Source organism: Rutilus rutilus, assembly GCF_951802725.1.
Source record: "Rutilus rutilus genome assembly, chromosome: 13".
NCBI classification, from domain to species: Eukaryota; Metazoa; Chordata; class Actinopteri; order Cypriniformes; family Leuciscidae; genus Rutilus; species Rutilus rutilus.
The window spans coordinates 22118725-22141377 of NC_140218.1; the positions used below are offsets into that span (position 1 = coordinate 22118725).

Here is a 22653-nt window from a genome sequence, read left to right on the forward strand (position 1 = left end):
ACTAAACTGCAGACTGGAAAAAGCAAACCGTGCCAAAGTAAAGCTAGCCGAGTCTTACTCATAGACAGTAAAAGAAATGGACACAAATGAAATGGATGCTGTGCCGAGGCACAACCCACGTAAAGTTGATAATTCCGCGAATAACTGCAATTGCAAATTTCGAACAGAGATGGCGACAAAGAGGAAAAACTACGGACTGCAGCTTTAATTTTAGATACCAGGGCTCTGCTTTTGACAGACAATGGCATCTGGTTTGTGTTGTGTAATCAAGGTCTGAGTATTCTGGCCCCAACATATCAGCTCCTCATACAACAGATACAGGAGTGTGAATTCATTGTTTGTTTTTGAAGCCATATCCTGCATCTAGGAACCCTGACAGAACCTTCACACGGCATTCTCTGTCACTCCACCCAGCAGAAGCACTCGGACAGGACAAGGTATATACATATCCTTTATAGGTGAATGCAATTAAATATGTATATATTTCAATATGCATTCATTCATGTCACTTTATGTTTCTTCGCAGCCTATTCAAAGGCATGTTTCTGTTTTGGAGCTGTCTTCTATATCTAATAAATAATAAATATTGAACTTGGATCTCAACGTTTTCACTGTATATTCTGAATCAATGACAGCCCAAGGATAGTAAGCATACTCAGAATAATATGTACTATAGATAGGCTATAAATGTGCAATGTGTAAATGTGCTCCTGTAGCATATAGTATATCAGAATATCTGAAGGTCTTTATTATATTTTCAGATGTCTGGAGAGATCTTTTCCCCTCTGTATAATCTCTATGACCTCGACAGTGCCAACTGCCATCCTCTGGTGTGCCACTTGTGCCAAGAACAGTATGAGCATCCATGTCTACTGGACTGTTATCACACTTTCTGTGCCAGCTGCCTGCGCGGAAGGACTGTGGACAGCCGACTGACTTGCCCTCTCTGTGGGTAAGAATTTACTTAATTTAATCATTGATCACCTTATTCTGACAATTCACACACTATATAAATGATTGCAGTGGGGTGGAAAGGGCCCACAGTGTTAGAACAGATTTAAACGCAAAGATAAAGCTTATGACATATGCATTTGAAAAAGATTGTATTTATAGATTTAAATGGTCAAACAGCATTGTTTGGTCAGCTCTATGGTGCCAGGGGCATCTGTGGGAGGGATTACCTGTTAACAGCTGCAACTGGTCTCTGGGCACATTCCGCCAAGGCCACTGTGGCACCAAACAATACACATAACACTATCTGACACTTGACATTGGATACACGGGTCCTGGGCTGGCTACAATTAGAGATGGCTGAAATGCTTGTGCGCTCACCCTTCTGCTGCCATATAGTAAGTCTAGCAGCAGTTTAAGCACACTGTAGATCTTGCACTTATGGAGGGAATCTATAAAAAAATAGAAAAAGGTTGGTGTTCTTTATAAAGAAGCATGTTAGAGTAAGTATGAATTTGTTTTAAGCTGGTTCAGTGTTAATTTGTCAAATGTCTCAGCGTTTTGAGTGTTACATTGTCATTGTGATCGCATGCATTATGTTTGTCGATGTTATGCATCAGCAATGCAAAGGACCGTGTTAATGTTATTATATAGGATAATATTGTTGTTTAAAACATTTTGTCAAATACACTGTAAAATCTTCTCATAAAAGTGAATTAACAGGGGATCTTTGAACTGTTAACCTAATTAGTATTTGTTATTTTATTTGTAGAGTTGTTTGAGTGCCTTTCTGTTTGTGTCTATTTCCGTCTCTATGGGGGTTTATGAATCGCTATCTCAGAATTCAGAAGAGAGCTATTTGTGTCGTTGTTGCTATGAAGGAGGGATAAACACATCAATGCCAGATCTATGACTAAGACATTATCAATGGGTCAAAAGTTCTGCACAGACACACAAAACTGTCTGTTTCTTTTGTAGACATCAGTCTGTTGTGAAAGGAATAAATGCACTTCCTCCAGAGGATCGACTCCTGAAGTTCTTGTTGGACAGTTCAGCAGACAGTGAGGAAACCGTGCAGTGTGCTAACTGTGATTTGGAGTGCAAGAAACAGGTCCTGTTATCACAATACTGTAACGTGCACTTAAAGAATAATTTATTGGTTCCCCATCCTTAAAGTCACGATGTAACGCAAATAGTGACAGATATTTTAATCACATATAAACATTCATCAACTCACACATTAGTTGTGGTAAACAGGCATGTTTGCTTAACGTGGGAGAACCAATAAGGTTCATTCTTCTTGTGTTAAAGGTTTAGTTCACCTCAAAATGAACATTTCCTGATCATTTACTTACCCCAATGCCATCCAAGATGTTCATGTCTTTCTTTCTTCAGTGGAAAAGAAATTAAGTTTTTTGAGGAAAACATTTCAGAATTTTTCTCCACACAATGGACTTCAACGGTAACCAAATTGTTGAAGTCCAAATCAATGCAGTTTCAAAGAGCTTTGAAGTGCCTCAAAGGTCTCTGTACGGTCTTAGCTGAGCAATATGGTCTTATCTAGCGAAACGATCTGTCATTTTCTAAAAAAAAATATATATATATATATACACTCACCTAAAGGATTATTAGGAACACCATACTAATACTGTGTTTGGCCCCCTTTCACCTTCAGAACTGCCTTAATTCTACGTGGCATTGATTCAACAAGGTGCTGAAAGCATTCTTTAGAAATGTTGGCCCATATTGATAGGATAGCATCTTGCAGTCGATGGAGATTTGTGGGATGCACATCAAGGGCATGAAGCTCCCGTTCCACCACATCCCAAAGATGCTCTATTGGGATGAGATCTGGTGACTGTGGGGGCCATTTTAGTACAGTGAACTCATTGTCATGTTCAAGAAACCAATTTGAAATGATTCGAGCTTTGTGACATGGTGCATTATCCTGCTGGAAGTAGCCATCAGAGGATGGGTACATGGTGGTCATAAAGGGATGGACATGGTCAGAAACAATGCTCAGGTAGGCCGTGGCATTTAAACGATGCCCAATTGGCACTAAGGGGCCTAAAGTGTGCCAAGAAAACATCCCCCACACCATTACACCACCACCACCAGCCTGCACAGTGGTAACAAGGCATGATGGATCCATGTTCTCATTCTGTTTACGCCAAATTCTGACTCTACCATCTGAATGTCTCAACAGAAATCGAGACTCATCAGATCAGGCAACATTTTTCCAGTCTTCAACTGTCCAATTTTGGTGAGCTTGTGCAAATTGTAGCCTCTTTTTCCTATTTGTAGTGGAGATGAGTGGTACCCGGTGGGGTCTTCTGCTGTTGTAGCCCATCCGCCTCAAGGTTGTGGCTTCACAAATGCTTTGCTGCATACCTCGGTTGTAACGAGTGGTTATTTCAGTCAAAGTTGCTCTTCTATCAGCTTGAATCAGTCGGCCTATTCTCCTCTGACCTCTAGCATCAACAAGGCATTTTCACCCACAGGACTGCCGCATACTGGATGTTTTTCCCTTTTCACACCATTCTTTGTAAACCCTAGAAATGGTTGTGCGTGAAAATCCCAGTAACTGAGCAGATTGTGAAATACTCAGACCGGCCCGTCTGGCACCAACAACCATGCCACGCTCAAAATAGCTTAAATCACCTTTCTTTCCCATTCTGACATTCAGTTTGGAGTTCAGGAGATTGTCTTGACCAGGACCACACCCCTAAATGCATTGAAGCAACTGCCATGTGATTGGTTGATTAGATAATTGCATTAATGAGAAATTGAACAGGTGTTCCTAATAATCCTTTAGGTGAGTGTATATATTAATGAGTTTGATTTACTAAAAAGAAATTAGAGTAATTTGTTCGAGAACCGGACTACAGCAGTTGCTCTTTACATTTTTGATTCACTAAAAAGTCAATTGTTGGGAATTTGACTCAGCTGATCGTGCTGTTGATTCAGTAGCAGTGTTTGCCGCATTCAACTCTGGGTTGCACTTTATTTAACAGTATGTGTACTTACGTGTACTTACAGTGTACTTACCGAAGAAAGTACTGGTTAATATAAGGTAACTACATGTGTTAAGGTTATGTTTAGGGGTAGGTTCAGAGTTAGTACCTAGTTGTGTAAGTACATACTGTAGTATGTACATGGGGAACAGGACTGTAAAATAAAGGGTAGCACATATGTATACACATATGTACATTATGTACTTACATATGTACATATTGTAGTAATGACTATAACTGGGTAATAACTAGGCACTAACCCTGAACCTACCCCTAAACCTAACCCCCTCCCTTATTGTTACCTCACATTACTCAGTATCTGCATGGGTAAGTTATTACACTGTAAGTACAACCAAGTACAACCAAAAGTGCAACCAAATAAAGTGCTACCAAACTCAAATATTTCAGTATGAGTTTTTTTTTTTTTTTTAACAGATGAGTGTTTTGTTTGTTTAAGTATTTAATTATTCTGTCACAAACCCTAGGATGTGGATGCAATGTATTATTGCAACACTTGTTGCCAACCACTGTGTCGAGACTGCAGGGAAACCACCCATAAGGCCAAGATGTTTTCCTGCCACGAGATTGTCTCCTTGGCAAAGCGCACCAAAGAAGCCCACAAAAAATGTGGTGTGTGTGAAGCTCGATTTTGAATTAGTTCAAAGTGCTTAAATTAATGACATTTATTTTGTCAAGAACTCTTTAATGCTAAAGCTTTGGGATTCGTGCACTTTATCTATTTGCAGCCCTCCATGAGGAACTCTACATCATGTTTTCTACAGAGAAAAAGTCCATGCTCTGCATCAACTGCTTCAGAGACATGCAAGTGTGAGTTCTAAACTTAACTGTATGTAATTAGCATATGACCCATATGATTTCAAAATAACGTGGGTTAGTCTTATTCCATAGGGAGAACAGAGCACACTGCATTGATATTGAGACAGCATATTTACAAGGCTGTAAAAAACTGGACCAAGCCGTCTTAGTGAGTTTCTCTCCCATCCTTTTTCTGCAGTAATATGTACTTTCATCTGTGTCTGTATTGTGTGGAGCTGTGGAGCTCCTATTGAAGTCATTTCACTCTCCTCAGGCTGTGAAGGAGCTTCAGACTTCAGCTCGAGAAGCAATTATTCTGCTCAAAGCCATGATTGGAGAGGTCAGAACCAATGTGGATGAAGAGGAGAGCGCCATCTGCACTTTGTTCAATAATATGCAGGTGCCATGCACAAATACTCAGTTAATCTGGCTGCACCTTTATGATTTTGATGTCAGAAATTGATTTGAGCATTTTTGATTTGAGATGTAAAATTAATTTGGAATGATTCATAATAAAATTGCTGATTCACACATTTATAAAAAAAATTATTTTGTATTTTTTTGCTCAGGAAAAACTAGCAGAGAGAAAAAAGATCCTACTCAAAGCAGCACAAAGGTAAATATATATATATATATATAAAATGTAGCACTTTATTTTACAGTCCTGTTTCCCATGTACATACTATGTAGCCTACTTATTATAGTAATGACAATAACTGGGTAATAACTTGGTACTAATCCTAAACCTATCCTTAAACCTAACTTTAAACCATGTTAACTTATATTAACCAGTACTTTCTTAGGCAAGTACACTGTAAGTACACGTAAGCGCATTTACTGTAAAATGAAGTGCAACCAAACCTAAGACATACAGTATTGTCCAAAAGTGATGTCCGGCCTAGAAAAGTTGACATCTTCATCCTTTACTGAAATATCATTAAAAATGTGTCAATTGTTTTATTTGTGATAACGCAATGAAACATGCCAAATTGTGCAGACATAATTTTTAGCCATCTAGATAAAGAAATTATGATTATTACTGATAATGATGTAGTCAATGAATGCTTTTTCCTATGTATTTTTTGCATAGTAAAATCAAACCTGTAGCTGGAGTTTGCCTCTTTTTTTCTTTTTTCTTTTGCCAAATAATTTTGTCTGATAAATACCTTAAAATATTTAACAAATATAAAATATTTTCCTTATATTTTGATGGTTTAATTGAACTTGTTCATTAAAAACAAATTCACAAACCAATCCCCTCTGAACATCACTTTTGGCCACTACTGTATATTCTGCATCACTTACACGTGTGTATATATAATCTTGCAGAAAAGGATTAAGGTGAAGGAGAACCAAAGATCCTGATAAAGGAACACTTGTTATTAATCTTCTTTTGTGTGTTTATTTTCTAGCCAGCATGAGGAGAAGGAGAAAGCCTTTAAAGAGCAGTTATCACATCTTGCAGCACTTCTCCCAACTCTCCAGGTAAGCGTGTTTACTTCGTATATCTCCATTCATCTTAGCTTTTCTAATATTCCTGCTTGCTTTCAAACATGTTTCTTTTAACTTCTCTCCAGGTTCATCTTGTTACATGTTCTGCCTTTCTAAGCTCAGCAAATAAGTTTGAGTTTTTGGACATGGGATATGTGAGTAAAAACAAATGGATTGTTTTTTATTTAATCATAAAAAGAAAATTATTTCAAGGCATGCAACTGAGATTGATTGATTGATTGATTTGAACTCACACAGCAATTAATGGAGAGACTAAAGAAGATTGTAAAACTACCACACAGACTGAGACCAGCTCAAAGCAGTAAGGTTAGTTTACTAAATGCAAGTATGTTAAATAAGTAAGTGCATAAGTTATATCTGCTGTTATCCATCCACGACGCAGATAAACACAGAGTATCGCTCTGAGTTTGCGCGCTGCCTGGAGCCTCTCTTGCTGTTGGGACATCGGCGTTCACTGTCCACTACAGGGAGTGTGGCTTTAGGTCTGGGAAACGCCAGTGGACTGTGAGTCTTGGTAGTAGGTGCTACTGAAACTTCAAAAAAGTTACTTAAAAAGTATCAAAATTAATATTTTTTTATTTAGGATGCAATCATCCCTGTCAGTGCAATGTCACTCTCCAGCCATTAGCGACATGTCACTGTGCTCCTCGGTGGTGCGCAGGCCGACCTCACACCGTTACATTAGCACCAAAGTTCTGCTGGCGGAGGGTGGAGAGACGCCCTTTATGAACCACTGCTGCAACTACGAGAACAGCTACAGGGTGAGTGTTTCTCATGTGCTCCTGGCCATTATATTTTACTTTCAGACATTTTCCTGGCTAATTACATTTATTGTGTCGTTGTTGCAACAACAAAGTAAAATGAATGGTAACCAAATCCCAACCCTCACGTGTCGGTCAAAAGTTACCGAATTGTTTTTATGTTATGCCAATTCAAGATGCAGTGTGTAAAATGTATGTAGGCTACTATATTTTAGTTTGATGTTTTTTATTTAATATTTTGTATTTTTAGGGGATTTGTTTTAACACTAAATTATATTTACGCTGTATTTATAATCCATTTATTCACTTTTTGAGCATAGACCTGAAAATAAAATTTCCAACTTAAACAACTTGATCGCTTTGCAAAGAGACACTTGGCAGATTATTGCTGAAATTGAAAAAAGTTGTAAAAAGTAACAGAATTTTACGTGTATTTTGCTGCCATTTTGCAGTGGCGCGAAAAGCCTGCTCACGTAGCACGTCCCTTTAGGTGAAAAACAGGAACAGGAGGCGCGCGCGCGCGCACTGTGTGTGATCGATGTATCTTTCATTCGTGTGATCTTTCACGGTGACGTAATTTTGACAGTAGATTGTCGCGTCCTGATTCGTACTCAACACAGCAATCTTAAAACTGTATTTTGTGAGTGTAAATTAAACCAGTCGTAAATTTTGGAGTCGTACTCTAACAAACGTAGCAAATGTCGCATATGTATCTGTATTCTGGAATCGTACCTTCATGAATTCACGCTTACACTTACAATTACGCAAGTATGGTATTGATTTTTGCACGTATTATTTTTGACAGTCTTTTTATTCCATAAATTGTTATGAAAAATACACAAAAATATTATTTATATTTTTTATATGAAATATAGCCTACATTTTCAAAATCACATTTTACTCTAAAACTGCAAGAAAATTAAAGCCGTAAATCTAAAGTTGTGTTCCAAATTTGAGCTTGATATCTCAAAAAAAAATAGCTTTCAGTAAGATTTTGTTTGGCTGCAGTAAAGTTTTCACTATAGATAAAATTCGTCTCCCATTTTATTTCCAATGCGTTCATTTTTAACCGCGAGGAGCACAAGTGTGACTATTTTTTACAGGACCATTTAACCTTTTCAAATCATGGTTATGATTTGTGTGTGTGTGTTCACATAGCAAGTGCCAAAACCTTTACCAAGTTTCATACCATTCCAATAAAGTAAAAAATTCAATAAAAACATATTGTACTGCAACTGACAGATTCTCCATGTGTGTTGGACCAGACTTTACAGACCCAAATCCAGAAGCTCAAAGACCAGGTGCAGGAGATTCACAGAGACCTGACCAAGCACCATTCCCTCACCAAACCCGACACCATGAGTGAGATTTTAGAGCGCTCTGTACAGGTGAACGGACAGATATCTATAGAGTACTCCTCAGTGGAGCTCATGCGGGCCATTTTCGAGGAGGTGAGATGGTAATAGTTTAAGACTGGCAATTAGGAGGAGGTGAAAAAGAGGAGGGCTCATTATACCATCAATTTTGTTCTTAGATCTGGGATGAGACGTTACAGAGGGTAGCAAATGAACAGGAGATTTATGAAGGTAAGTCAAGTCAAGTCAAGTCAAGTCAAGTATATTTGTATAGCGCTTTTCACAATACAGATTGTATCAAAGCAGCTTCACAGTATTAAATTAAAATAATACAACAATTCATTAGATTTTCTCACTTAAATCTTCTCAATACTGAGTTTAAGTATTTAGTGATTCTTGTTTATTGTTCATTTTTTTAGCACAACTTCATGACCTGCTTCAGTTAAAACAGGAGACCTCTTATTTGACCACTATCTCCAGACAAATAGGCCCTTACATTCGCTCCATAGCGAAAGTGAAAGAGCGTCTGGAGCCCAGGTACAAAGAGCTTGATGTATCATTCACATGGCTTATAGAGTAATATAAATACACATATTACTTTCTTTTTTACATTTCTGAAAGAAGTCTCATGCTCACAATACAGTATTTATGTGAAATATTATTACAATTTAAAATAGTTGTTTTCTATTTGAAAAATTACTCCAGTCTTCAGAATCACGATTCTTTAAAAATCATTTGGATTTGCTAGTCAAGTAACCTTTTTTTCAGTATTGTTTGATGAATATAAAGTTCAATAGAACAGATTTTTTTAAATAGAATTTTGTAATAATGTAAATTTTGCTATGTCTAAAAAAAAAAAGTTGCAAACAACTGACAATTTAATTTACACACCAAGGCTAATTTTTACCTGCAATCTGACACTTGGCAAGCTCACCACTCATAACTTACATTATCAATCGCCCATACCCAGGTATAATAATTCCTTAAGGGATTTCAATTTTTAATCTAATTTGATCTCTAACAGGCTGAAGGAGCCTAAAGAGCTGAAAGATGATCGCACAGAGATCATGCTGAAGCTCTATGAGGACAGCACCTCGACTGCAGACACACAGCCCAGGCGAGTTCCCTTCAATTTCTCAGAAGTATATTACAATGTTGACATTTGCAAGTTAATTAAAAGCAGTTAATTAATAGCTATTCCATGCTTCACTGATACAGTAATGAGCTGTCCTGTAACACTGAGGACAACTGGACTCCAAACAGCCTATCAGAAGAGACCAATCCCAAGAACAAGGACTACTACAGGCCAAACAAACAGAAGAACACCACTGATACAGCCAATCGCAAAGAAATACCAATGTGAAACCGTTTTTGTGTTGATCCTACAAACGGTTGTCAGCTTAGATGTCTGTTAAACTGAACAATAAGCATGTGTTAATGTAAATCTGATATACCGAAGCTTGAATAAAAACAGTTCACAGTGCTTGCATTTTAGAGAATCACAGTAATGTCAAATAAAAGTGATAAGCGTTCAGTGTTTATTTGAAAGGTTTGTTACATTTTGCTGAAGGTGTTAATAATGTACAGTTATCATTCAAGAGGTAGGGTTGTCCTCTCCCATCAGCTCTTTGCACGAGCGTAGTGCAAAAAACCTATTGCATGTGTTCAAACGTCCATTACCTGTACCTACGCATATATTATAGTGCTCGTCATTGGTTGAAAGTGTGCAAGAAATTCCTATTCTTTACCCAATGTCTATTTAAGCTACATCATGCCAGGAGGACAGCGAAGCCTTCCTCCTAGAAATGTAAAATCGTAAAGATAAAGACTTTGGATACAGCATACCCCTCCGGTGTTCGGCCCTCTGAATCCCACCTTCGTAGAAACAGATTTTTCTTGTTGAATTATCATGCAAGTGTGAAGGAAAGTGAAAAGACATGGATATGGTAATGAGTGAGTGTGGGAGTGAAGATGAAAGAGACTAATGCATTTGACAACTGTTAGATGAGAGTACATATGCATTGCGAAATACTGCAAAACTGGAGGACTGTAAAGACCAATGGAAAGAGGAATGAAGCCTGTAATTTATCAGATACGTTTATTTCTCTAATCATAATATTAAAACTGTCCAATAGCATTGACAAATCACAGATATTTAGATTGTCGGAAATCTGTAGGCCTGTTGTGACTGGCAGAATTAGTGCAATCCGCTTCGGCAGATCTTAAATAAAAAGCCCACTTTCTGAGACATTATAAACTCATTTTTACACAAAATGGACAACGTCTAAATGGCCACTGCAGTACATATATCTTGGGTCCAATTTAAAGCTTCTCTTAATAAAACTCTTTACCTCAAGGTATTTAAAAAATCGAATGAAATCTCTGGACGTTCATAAATTAGTAACAAACACTTGTCCTGAATCTCACTCCTAAGGTTTCTAAACACAAAACCAAGGGATTTAAAAAAGAAAGAGCAGCGTATGAAGTTACATGGTGCAAATAGGAGGATAAATGATATATGACGTATGTAAACGAGGAACAGAAATATGATGAAGTGCTGAGGAAGGTGGTTTTGGTGTACTAGTGTCTCTGATGGTGTTGAGGGTGGAAGCTCCATCCTGCTCAGGGCAGACCAATGTGTCTCAGAACAGATCAGCGGGTCAGTTTTACTGTGCTGCCACCTCATATATCTGTGCCGACCCCAGGGGCCGCGCCATGATGCCACCAGGCAACTAGCTCACTCAGAGTGCCAGTCAGAGGTGTCCAGGTGTGCACTTTCAGACTATTTCCTCCCCTCAATGCAGCAATGGCCTTAAGAGTTAACCCTGATTCCTGAGATAAAGGGCAAGCCAGTGAAGACCCTCTTCTTGTACTCAACGTAGTCCTCTCCAAAGAAATGGATGAGAGAAATCTCCTCTTCCTCAATACGCTCCCGAAAGAACCGCCAGCTGGCGATTGTATATCCCAGTATACATATCGGGTTGCACAGCATTATCTGGAAAAAATGACAAACAAGAGTACAGGTTTAAAACAAAACACATGAACATCTTCTAAACTAACAACTAAATTTAAGGGATGGTGAAAAATATAGGGATAAGTCGCATCGGAGCTGTGCGCTTCTGTTGAATAGCTATTCAAGCTTAGCTTGAATAAAATCTCACACTTTAATTGTATTTATAGCTCCTCCTAACAGGCTGTGTGACTATGAGGAATGATTAACTCAAAATGTACATCCATGCAAGTTTGAGGGACTTTATTTAAATGAAATACATACTCTTTCTCTATTGTCACGTGCCAGTGATTATCCTTCAGCGTGCCATAGGTTGCCGACCCCTGTGCTATACGAATAAATTCCATTGAAAATGAAATAATGGTTAAAGTACCTGAGTGCCAGTGCTCCAGTAAAACCAGCCCACATAGGAAGGATGTCTGAAGAGAGCGTAAACTCCTGTGGTGACCAGCACGTGGCTCTGGGCTTTCTCATTCTGCACTATATGGTTAAAGTTGGACCCTGCCGTCAACATGGCAGCTTTGCGCAGGCTGTCCCCACAGAGAACCATTACCAGACCCACCAAACAGAGCCAGTTCACCTGCTTTATCTCTGTAAAAAAACACAAAAAAACCAAGTTAAATTCATTTAAGGAAGCATTTCAACTGTTCCTGAAAAAAAGAAACCATTTAAAATAAACAAATAAATTAACTTGAATTATAATATATATTATTTAATGATAATAGCCTAATGTTTTGGCAATATATTATATTTAATAAGTATATAAGAAGCTTATAAAAGCTTCCGCCATACAAATTGACAAAACTTACATTATTTTGTTTCCTTACAGGCTTGTCACAATCATGAAGTTTAAAGGGGTCATATAATGGTACATGCACTTTTACAAGTTGATTGTACTGAAATGTGTGTTGGCAGTGCCTGTACACAACCATCATAAAATGATACAAATCCATCAGGTGGTTTTTTTTTAATCTTCTTATATGTTTTCCCCCATCTTAAATCAAGCCGTTCAATTTTGTGACGTCACAAAATCGACGCCCCTCCCACGATTGTTGATTGACAGCAGCGTTTCAACACAGACCCGCCCTCGCTCGTGAGCGAGCTGTCAATCATAGTCCGCGCGGACCGGCGCGGTCATTGTTGATACGCTGGAGCACTGTCTATGGGCAGAATGGCATCTAAGCGATTGTGGTGTTCTGTTCTTGGGTGTAATAAGGAACACAGCAGTCATTTTGATGTTCCTAAATCCGAACCGCTGAAGACGCAGTGGCTGAGTTTGTTTTCGAAGGGAATATTCCCCACGATCAACGTCAATGCTTTCATGTTTGCGCGAATCATTTCACACACCAGACTGCTCGAGGGTCAGTATAAAGCTGGTTTTGCTAAGAAGCTGCTCCTGAAAAAAGGATCGGTACCAACTATTCCTGTTCCTGCTGCACCTCCAGAAGAACTGAAGTGAGTGTAACGTTTTATTAACGTTTTATTAACCTTTATATTAATATTTATATTAATCTTTGCAAATCGCTTGCTGCACGCTTCACGATGAATGCGGCTGTTTACACTCAGGGTACATTACGGTACGTTTTCGATGTACGACGTTCTCAATATAATTCATAATCCCACGTTTATAATGAACAACGCATTATGGTTATTGTGTTATAAACGGTGTACGCACAGAACAGAGGGGCGGGGTGAGCAAAGCTCATTATCATTTAAAGACACATGCACTTAAACGGCGTGCTGAAAACAGAGTTGTTTTTGACCAGGTAAAATGAGTGTTTTCTTACAATACTAATGAGAATTTTTTATTAAAGTATATTACCAATTTTTAATTTAGACCCTAAAGAATCATATTAGCTTGTACAAAAATGGCATTATATGACCCCTTTAAGCTGACGACTGTCACACAAATAATTGTATTTATATACAGTACTGGTCAAAAGTTTGGGAAACATTACTATTTTTAATGTTTTTGAAAGAATTCTCTTGCGCTCATCAAGCCTGCATTTATTTGATCAAAAATACAGAAAAAAATTTTATATTGAGAAATATATTTACAATTTAAAATAATGTTTTTCTATAATTTAATATACTTTAAAATATAATTTATTTTTGTGATACAAAGCTGAATTTATCATCAACCAATTACTCCAGTCTTCAGTGTCACATGATCCTTCAGAAATCATTCTAATTACTCTGATTAGATCAAACAACAGCGATCACACGATTTATCAATAATTGTGACAGGTTTGCTTACAAAGTAACTGAATGTCCTAAGAAAAAAAATCAGTGACATTACTTATTTAACAATCCTAATATTTGTTTTTTAACACCATTAATGCTGTCAAGTTTACCAAAAAAAGCTAAATCAATTTTGATCAATTGGGATTTACTGACCAAAATCATAACAAACCTGGAATAAGGAGCATTTCCACAGTGAACTCTATCCAGGAGGAAATAGCTGCTAATGTGTACTCAATACTATGGTTGAGCAGGAAGGAGTCTAGAGACAGACTGCGTGGGTTGATGATGGCAGTAACCAGGTACTCAGAGTAGTGGAAAAATGACAGTGAACACATATACCTAGTGGAACAAAACAGGAGTTATTCCATAATCGAGCAAATTCATGTGACTTTTAAGGCAGGCCATCCTTGTTTTCATTTCCTATTTTTATTACATGTGTATGTTAACCTCAAAAAGGCCTAACCCATTTCACAAAAGTTGAATTACCAGCCAAAGTGTGTCCATGCTGTATCTGCCAAACTTAAAATGAGACCACATCCAAAGGCAAATCCAAGAAAGCAGGCTCGAACAGCAACCTGATCAAGCAAAAAGGCAGGAAAGTGTTAGCTAGATCCTGATACTGCAAATCCACATACAGTAAGCTCTTCTAGGAGAGCTTGTTCATATTGACAGAGAAACTCTTGCAAGATCCCATTAGAGTACTAATGTAATAGGATTATACCTGCACACTTGCACACAGGACATTACCAATCGCTGCCCTGGCAAAAACAGACCTAGATATATCTTATCTTTATTCATTTAAAACATACATATGGATATGACAGGGGTTCCAGCTACGCAATAACTGTTCTATTAGTATAACACACATCCTTCAGACTGTCTCTCCTGAGTCTTACCTTGTATAAAGGTCCCTTGTATATGATTAGCAGGAAGCCATTGATAACTGTAATGTACGCCGCAATGGCTATTTTTCCGTTCACATCCGTGAGGTAATCGAATATCCAGTCAATGTGAGAGCCGAATTTTACAAGTAAAGGTATTATAATGACGGCCAGTCCTGATATAAAGCTAATAATACTTATCCTCCCTTCTAGCACCAACTTGCTGCCTGCCATGTTGAAAACAGCAAGATCTCGCCGAGAAATCTCGCGAGGCTTCCGAGCTCACGCTGACTTGCTTACTAATTGATTTGACAGCGTTTTCAAGCTCACTGAACTGTAGCTGTGTATACATCATGCATTTTAACAGTAGTCTTTATAAAGCAGTGATATTAATGGCTGTTTTGTAGCCACCATTTACCAATGAAGCAATAAAATCAAGATGTTGTTTCCCTCAAGATGTAGAACAATAATCTATTGTTCATCAGCATTAAATGTTAATCTACAGCTGTAATATGTGGAATTTTAGGAGGTAATAATGGTGGGAAATACTACACAACACGCTTCCAGTGTCAGATCAGTAAAGAACTGAACTAGATGAAGAAGCACAAGATCTCCCATTAATGAACGCTTGGCTATCATGAGCATGATGAGAAGCATTATTTCAGTGTAGCACAAAGCGCGGAGTAATTCAGATTTGAGCCAAAAGGAAGATTTACTGGTTTAATAATGTTGAGATGAGGATCTCCCCTGTGTTCTTCTTTGTGTCCATTCCAAAGCTGCTCGTCTGATTGGAAGCTGGGGACCTGGCAGGCGTTAGTCCCAACATTAAAAAGACTGTCTTTGCATGCATGCTCAAGTCCATCTATTCACTAACTGTTCCCTTGTGATGACAACAACAGATCGATGCAACTCAACCGCATGAACACAAAATACAAATGACTCATGTTTACATGCAATAACTTCTAATACATTTGGTACAAATTTGCAAAAATTCCACAATGACACATTACTCAATCTCCATATCACAAATTACATATCATAACAGAGTAGTTCAATTTTCATTAATTTGAATGAACAGATCTTGTAGTTACTGTACACACAATCTGTTAAGTAAAACTCATGCAAATATGTAATCAGTCTATGCATTCTCAAAATATTGCTTTACAATTTTTGGAAACAATTACATCCAGGAAAGCAACCAAATGATACAACTAAACATGTATAAAATCCAAAACAGTGGAAAATGTAATTGCATGCATTTGCAAAGGAAAATATGACAAATTCTTCTGCCTCATTTAAACAATAAGGAACATGCCACGGTTTAAGCTTATACCCTCAGGATCAACACATTGTCCCTTTTTGCTTGTGATGCGGTAATGCCTGTGCAATTTAGCATAGCAACGAAGCCCTGTGAAGATGTAAGGAACATTTTAAAAGATGATTTCCACTTTGTCAGCATGTGTAATAATCAGTTTGAAAACACTTGCTCACCTTCCTCGCACATGCAGCTGTCATAGCACTTGTTGTTGAAGCCACGGTTGTGAAGCTCACATACATGTTTTCTGAGATTACAGCACGACCCTGCCATTTCATATAAATGAGGTAAAAATGGTGTGATCATTTATTTGACTTCAATGACTTTCAACTTAATTCAAAACTTTGGGGACAGTAGGATTTTGTGATGTTTTTGAAAGATTATTTTCACCAAGGCTACATTTATTTGATCAAAATTACAATAAAACTGCAATATTGTGAAATATTATTACAATTTAACATAGCTGTTTTCTATTTTAATTAGTGCTGTCAAATGGATAAATCGCAATTAATTGCATCTACCATAAAACGTTTTGTTTACATAATATATGTGTGTGTATATATTATTATATTTATGTATATATATATATATATATGTCTGTGTGTGTATATATACAGTACACACACATATATTTATACATATATATATATGTATAAATATAGGCTAATAATATTTACACACACACATATATTATGTAAACCAAAACGTTTGTTAGATGCAATTAATCGCGATTAATCCATTTGACAGCACTAATTTGAATATACTTTAAAATGTAATTTATTCCAGTGATGACAAAGCTGAATTTTCAGCTTGAAAATCGGTCACATGATCATTCTAATATGAGGATTTGCAGCTCAACAATTTTGAAAACAGTTGTGTAGAAAACATGCTTATCTTTGCTTATTTTTTTAAGGATTCTTTGATAAATAGAAAGTTCAAAAGACCAGCATTTATTTGAAATAGAAAGCTTTTGTAACAATGTAAAGGTTATTATATTATATTATATTACATTATATTTTTAAAGGGTAACTAAACCCTAAACCAACTTTTTTTAGTGAATGATCTGTAAGAATGGGGCTTTATTAGTGCTGTTCATTGATTCAAGTAATTTTTTTGACATTTGTGTTTAAAGTATTTTAATTTTATTAAATATGGTGTAAAAACGTCTGAGTGCTGCCCTCTTCAGGTTGAACAGTGGCTACTGCAGTTGAATTTTCCTATTGGAAGTTGTGGTACACTCTGATGTCAGAGGGTACCAGCTAAGAGCTAACCACGCCCTTGCCTGCAGAGAGATACGTCTCAGATGCACGCCCCCTCTCCACTGGGCTCTGCCCACTTTTCCAGCATTTTTCAAATATTGCCAGTGGGTGGAGTCAGGCTCTGACCAGGGGTTTAGTTACCCTTTAATTACTCAAATTGCTCTAGCTCACTGGAGAATATATATAGTATAAGGGGCTTGTAGTAATAATGCAAAAAGTGAAAAAGTCACCTGGTAGACAATCCAGGTGATGTTTACAGCTCTCTTCTGATGTAAAAGTAACAAGTTCAGTGCTGGGACTTTTTGTGGCCTGTTTGTCAGATCCTAGATGGGAATAGAGTGATGGTCAAGAGTTATTAGTAAAAAAATTCGCATATTAGGGCATTTGCTGTTTTCCATGCACAGGCTGATAAGATATGGGAACACTTAGATGAATTTGCCTAAAAGTTTTATAGAAATAGTTCATTCTTGTGGTTCCAAATGCAAAGCACCATTAATCTGTTAATTGCAAAGCATGCAAAGATTATCTATGTTTCAAAGCAAGCATACTTAAAAATTGCAACTTCTAACTTTATAACTCACAAAAGCAGAAACAATGTGTCTGTATTTGTAAGTGAAATATTGAGTCTACCTTGCTTCTTAGAAAATTGCTTTTTGTCTGCAGGCCTCATATATTCATAATCAGCCCAGTCGAAGAATGTTATGTTGAAAGTGGGCGTCACATCCCCGCCTGAACTTCTGACCTGAGGTACAAAACAACATATTCAGTATTCATGTCACCATATGAGGTATTGAAATTTCACTTTTTCATATGAAAGTAAATCACTTTGGCCAATTGTTAATCCTTTGAGGTTCAATGGAACAAATTGTGATGGTCTGTTGTATAGATTGAGACAATAAACAAGAAATTGTTTCATGTGTGGATTAAATGGATGACAACCTATTATTCCTCATAATAGGTCATTGGGATTCAGTTTTATTGAGCCTTTTAGACACTGACAGATGAGATGCTGAGATATTTTTAATCAGTGTTATTGAAAAGACCGAACAGCTAGATGATGTTACCTGTGGTTTACTGGAGGGGGTTGGCTTTGTGGACGGCTTCCCACCGACTGCTGCAGTTATGGGTAATATGAAGGAGCCAGCAGTGGCTGCAGGGAACTCTGTGGGACTCCCAAAGGAGTTTATATTGAAACTTTGATCAAAAGAAACCCTCCGTTTCTTCCCTGATGCCAAAGACTCTATGCGAAGAAAATAGCAAGTAGATAATTACAAAATGGCAGGACAGTTATAAGGGAGTTTTACTTTGGAAAGTTTGGTTTCTTTTTACCTTCATCATGAACAGCCCTAATGATGTGCCTTCCAAACACACTGCGCCCAGTGGGATGTCTCATTGCCTTCTCTGGAGTCCCAGCGCCAGGAGAGATATTCATTTGCTCTGGAATTAAGGAATCAAACCCCTTGAAGGTCCTCTTTCTTGCACTCATTACTCGTCTTTTATCTCCTGGCTCTATCTCTAAGCGGACGGGACTGAGGCCCTCCAGGCCTGGCCCTTCATTTTGGGTGTGGAACACAGTAATATGGGGCATTTCTCTGAGCAGACCTGCTGTCATCCTCTCCTTGCGACCTCTGTGGTTCCTGTGATGACTGCGTTGATGTATGGATGCCTCTGGCATGGGCGGGATAATGATATTGTCGCTGAAGATTTCCATGGCTGAATTGTGGCCCATTTCGGTGCTCAATGTCATGGTCCCCAAGTCAAGGAGGAGAATTGAGCCAAAATACCAACATAAAGCCACCATTCTAAGAGTAGAAAAGATTAAACAAATAATACAGTAATATAATACAGTAATAAATAATAAATAACACAACACAGACAGTAATAAAGTCACATTTTCTCATGTATATATTAAAAACTTGTGGAATTTTGAAATAAATTAATTATATTTATTCAGCAAGTATGCATTAAATTGATCAGAGGTAACAGTGAAGACATTAATGTTACAAAAGATTTCAATTTCAAATAAATGCTGCTTTTTTAAAAACTTTCTATTCATAACAGAATCCTGCAAAAAATGGCCTCAACAATATTAAGCAGCACAACTGTTTTCAGCAATGATCGTCCTTCGGATGAGATGTTAAACCGAGGTCCTGACTCTCTGTGCATGGTCATTAAGGTTGAGAGACCCCGACATGATTGTAAAGCGCTTTGGGTGTACAGTATATGAACAGCGCTATATAAATGCCTCATTCATTCATTCATTCACTCATGATAATAATTTGAAAAAAATCTTGAGCTTATTATAATATGATGCCAGTCTCCATAAATCCATTATTTCACCAAGTGCAATGTTGCTATGTTGGGCAAAGACTCTGCATGAGCAATGGTGTCTGGCGAATTAAGAAATGTTATATTCCCTATCTGACTTATAATTCAGACAGACATGTAAGCGCATTCGCTCTAACTGTAATTTTTGTAAGCATCTTAGAGATGAGGATGAAGGGAGCTGATCCAAGCCCAGGGATTTTTACCCTCAGAAAATGGATTACACACACTGAGCAGATGAGTGTGACTAATTAAACAAGCGAATTTAGCTTTCATGTACTGACAGACTAGAGTTGTGACAAATCCAACATTTACATATATGAACTACAAAACTTGGAGATTTAACCGAGAGCTTATGATTTGGATGCTATATAGATAAAGCCTGAGGATGTTGAAAGATTTACTGGAATATTATTCACTTTAGTTGAACTTTTTCTGATATTGGTGAAAAACCCTCAAGCTCTTATATGGCACCATGCCACGTAAACAAGTAAGGGATTGATGAATTTGTATGAAAATATTACAAATTACAGGATGCACTAAACACGGATAAAGTATATTTAAAACATTAGTTTCCATAACCAACTAAAAGAATAACCAACATAAAAAGAAAATGCAATCATTTGAAAGTTGTTGCAGTAACACATTTCTCTTTGAACTGAAGCACAGCATAATGGTAATTTGCCAGAAAATGTAACAAATAATAAGTGTCTCTCTGTTTCCTATGCACTTAATTATTCAAATTCTGCAAATGCAGCTGATCATGTGTTCATATTATCTTCATTAATTTCAAGATCTCATGCTGTGCACGCCAATGCTGCTCAGGAGCCTAAAAATATCAAAGCTTCACCCCTTTTTTTCTCATTAGTCTGTGTAAACAGTGACATGATTAATTCAATGGGAAATCTGGGCTTGTTCTTCCTTGTACAGAGACTTTTCCTATATTTCTTATCTATCGCAAAACTATTCACTTTAAAAGCAACTGTAATATGCCATGCCATACAATTATCTTGCAATAAATGCTACTGCATACTGTTCATTTGCTTGCTATAATACTGTTAACATAATAACACATGGAAAGCATCCATGCGTTCAACCACGAATTAACATCTAGCCTACTAATCTTTAAGTTTTAACACGGCAGAATTGTTCAGCTATGCTTGACAAAACAGCTCAATAACGACTAAAGAACATTAACAAACATTCAAGAGAAAAGAATGAAGAAACTGGTCACCTGTTCTCCGGTGTGTGATAGCCTACGTTATTTCTGCTTGCAGTCCACAATGAGCGCGTGTGAGTTGTAGAGGAGTGCGCGCGCGCACGCGCGAATGTGAGAAGCGCAGTCTCGAGCTCTCTCACTGAAGATTGCAAGTCACGCCTATAACCTAAATACCTGAACAAAAGAAGCGCTCTCTTGCTGACTGAACCAATGGTCTAGGTGTGACAGTTTTAATGGTGTAGGTTTTGGGGAATGGTTTGACGAATGTTGTTACCATTCGTGTTATTACACTAAATAACGGCTATGTGTAGCCTAATTTTCAGAGGTGGACAGTAACAATGTAAATTTACTTGAGTCCTGTACTTAAGTACACTTTTTGAGTATTTGTACTTTACTTGAGTATTATTTGTTCTGGAAAGGTTTTACTTTAACTTCACTACATTTGAAAGACAAATATCGTACTGTCAAGACTATTTCTGTCAAGGTCCTTGAGTAGAAAATAGTAACGTCAGTAAGGGGATGATTTTGGTTGGAAATTAAAGACGGGTTGACGTCAACATCCATCGTCGGAGAGACGTCAGTTTGACGTCAGAATCCGATGTCAGCTTGACGTCTGAAACCGATGTCAGTTTGATGTCAGAATCCGATGTCAGCTTGACGTCTGAAACCGATGTCAGTTTGATGTCAGAATCCGATGACAGATTGACGTCATAAACTGATGTCATCCCTTTTTTTTTTACCTTGTCGGATGTTACATTTTATGAAATAATTAGGCCTATATGTTACATTATATACCTAATTACTTAAGTAGGCTATTTGATATTCAGGACAATTTATATAAATACATTTGAGTCGTGAGATGGCGATAACTTTTATTGATATAAAAAGAGCGAGGCTGCGGAGTAATAGGCTACAAGAGACAGGTGTGTTCCAATAAACAACGTTGATATGTTTAATTTATCTTAAAAGCCTATTACACATATATTTGAGCATTCAATGCCGCAATTGATCAGTCACAATCAAGTATTACAGAAAGCAGTATAATTATTAATAGTATCACTATAGAAATTAACACGAAAAGTGTGCATCCTATCCTTAAGTGTTGTTTTTGTTTAGTTTAACTGAGATTCATCAGAAAGAATAAAGTCTAAGTCTATGGAGAATACGTCTAATAACATTTAAATTACAGCCTACCTATCAATCACTGATCTGTGAAATTTGAAAATGCATTATAGTATCTGAAAACATTTTATCCTCTGCAAGGGTTAATTATGTGAAACCGTGAGACACTGTCAAATAATGTCACTGTGCAGCCATGCACTGAAAGATATTTCTGAACTACACATTGCTGTTCTGTTCTGACCAAGTGCATTGCATTCTTGTAAGTGTGATTAAACTGGGAGGGGTTCATTCCAAGTACACCTCCCAGGGGTTTGATCATATAAAGAAACCAGGCCAGGAGCCCAGAGAGTGATTGGGTGGATGACAGTAGTAATGTGGAGCTGGAGGTTTTTGGGGTCCAGTGGAACAGCAGTGGAATGAGTTGCACACATCTCCTGGGGAACACATGTAGGCTGCCCCTCAGCAGGAGGCAATAAATCAACCGTCCCCCTCATGCTCCTGTTTTTTAATGTGAGTGCATCACACACCCCTGAGATGTACCAATGGTAAGATGTACCAAGCTTAACAGATCTCTGTGTTTCAGTCTAAATCACAATGAACATCAAACTGCAAGGATTTAGGTTAGCATAGGCTATGTGTCATTGTAAGTGGACATTAATGCTGTCTGCAAAAAAAATCTGCTTTTTTTTGTGTGTGTGTTTTGTTTTTTCTTGAGTAACAGATAAACAGCTATAACTCATAAAGGCTATAACTCAGGGGCACGTTGTAACATGTGAGGGGCACATTGTAACATAGCCATATGACAGCTTAAAATGTTATTTGATCTAATCAAAAAAATATACAAGACAAACTAAAATATTTTGTCAATA

At 37.5% G+C, this 22653-nt stretch overlaps 3 protein-coding genes across 12 annotated transcripts in view; 1 reads left to right on the forward strand and 2 right to left on the reverse strand.

Annotated features, from left to right (window-relative positions):
• The first annotated feature begins 290 nt into the window (after window positions 1–290).
• On the forward strand, window positions 291–10355 carry rnf207b (ring finger protein 207b). Of its 8 annotated transcripts, none has more exons than XM_084427360.1 (18): window positions 291–437; window positions 762–952; window positions 1930–2062; window positions 4451–4595; window positions 4712–4787; window positions 4875–4950; window positions 5056–5181; window positions 5351–5397; window positions 6194–6266; window positions 6359–6427; window positions 6531–6599; window positions 6676–6797; window positions 6877–7054; window positions 8320–8505; window positions 8589–8640; window positions 8829–8946; window positions 9434–9526; window positions 9628–10355. In XM_084427360.1, exons 2-18 carry the CDS (start codon window positions 762–764, stop codon window positions 9770–9772), a joined length of 1899 nt encoding a protein of 632 aa, XP_084283486.1. In that variant the 5' UTR covers window positions 291–437; the 3' UTR covers window positions 9773–10355. The 8 variants fall into 8 exon arrangements, with proteins under 8 accessions (XP_084283486.1, XP_084283484.1, XP_084283485.1 ...); XM_084427358.1 differs by having other exon boundaries at window positions 294–437; window positions 4712–4793; XM_084427359.1 differs by having other exon boundaries at window positions 307–458; window positions 4712–4793.
• A 135-nt stretch (window positions 10356–10490) lies between these two features.
• Window positions 10491–14811, reverse strand: icmt (isoprenylcysteine carboxyl methyltransferase). The gene is made up of 5 exons (XM_084427371.1): window positions 14560–14811; window positions 14150–14238; window positions 13833–14002; window positions 11793–12010; window positions 10491–11404 (listed from the first exon to the last, which is right to left on the reverse strand). Exons 1-5 carry the CDS (start codon window positions 14776–14778, stop codon window positions 11222–11224), a joined length of 879 nt encoding a protein of 292 aa, XP_084283497.1. The 5' UTR covers window positions 14779–14811; the 3' UTR covers window positions 10491–11221.
• A 439-nt stretch (window positions 14812–15250) lies between these two features.
• draxinb (dorsal inhibitory axon guidance protein b) overlaps window positions 15251–22653 on the reverse strand; it is a 39422-nt gene continuing 32019 nt past the window's right edge. For 2 of the 3 annotated variants that reach the window (XM_084428763.1, XM_084428764.1), the window contains 6 exons: window positions 18448–18920; window positions 18183–18358; window positions 17749–17860; window positions 17349–17441; window positions 16036–16125; window positions 15251–15952 (listed from right to left, as the gene is read on the reverse strand). In XM_084428763.1, the coding sequence (XP_084284889.1) occupies window positions 15840–15952; window positions 16036–16125; window positions 17349–17441; window positions 17749–17860; window positions 18183–18358; window positions 18448–18919 (1056 nt within the window). In that variant the 5' untranslated portion in view covers window position 18920 and the 3' untranslated portion in view covers window positions 15251–15839. Of the gene's footprint in view, window positions 15953–16035; window positions 16126–17348; window positions 17442–17748; window positions 17861–18182; window positions 18359–18447; window positions 18921–20677; window positions 20742–22653 lie in introns of those variants that run through there. The other variant, XM_084428762.1, reaches the window with a different exon arrangement.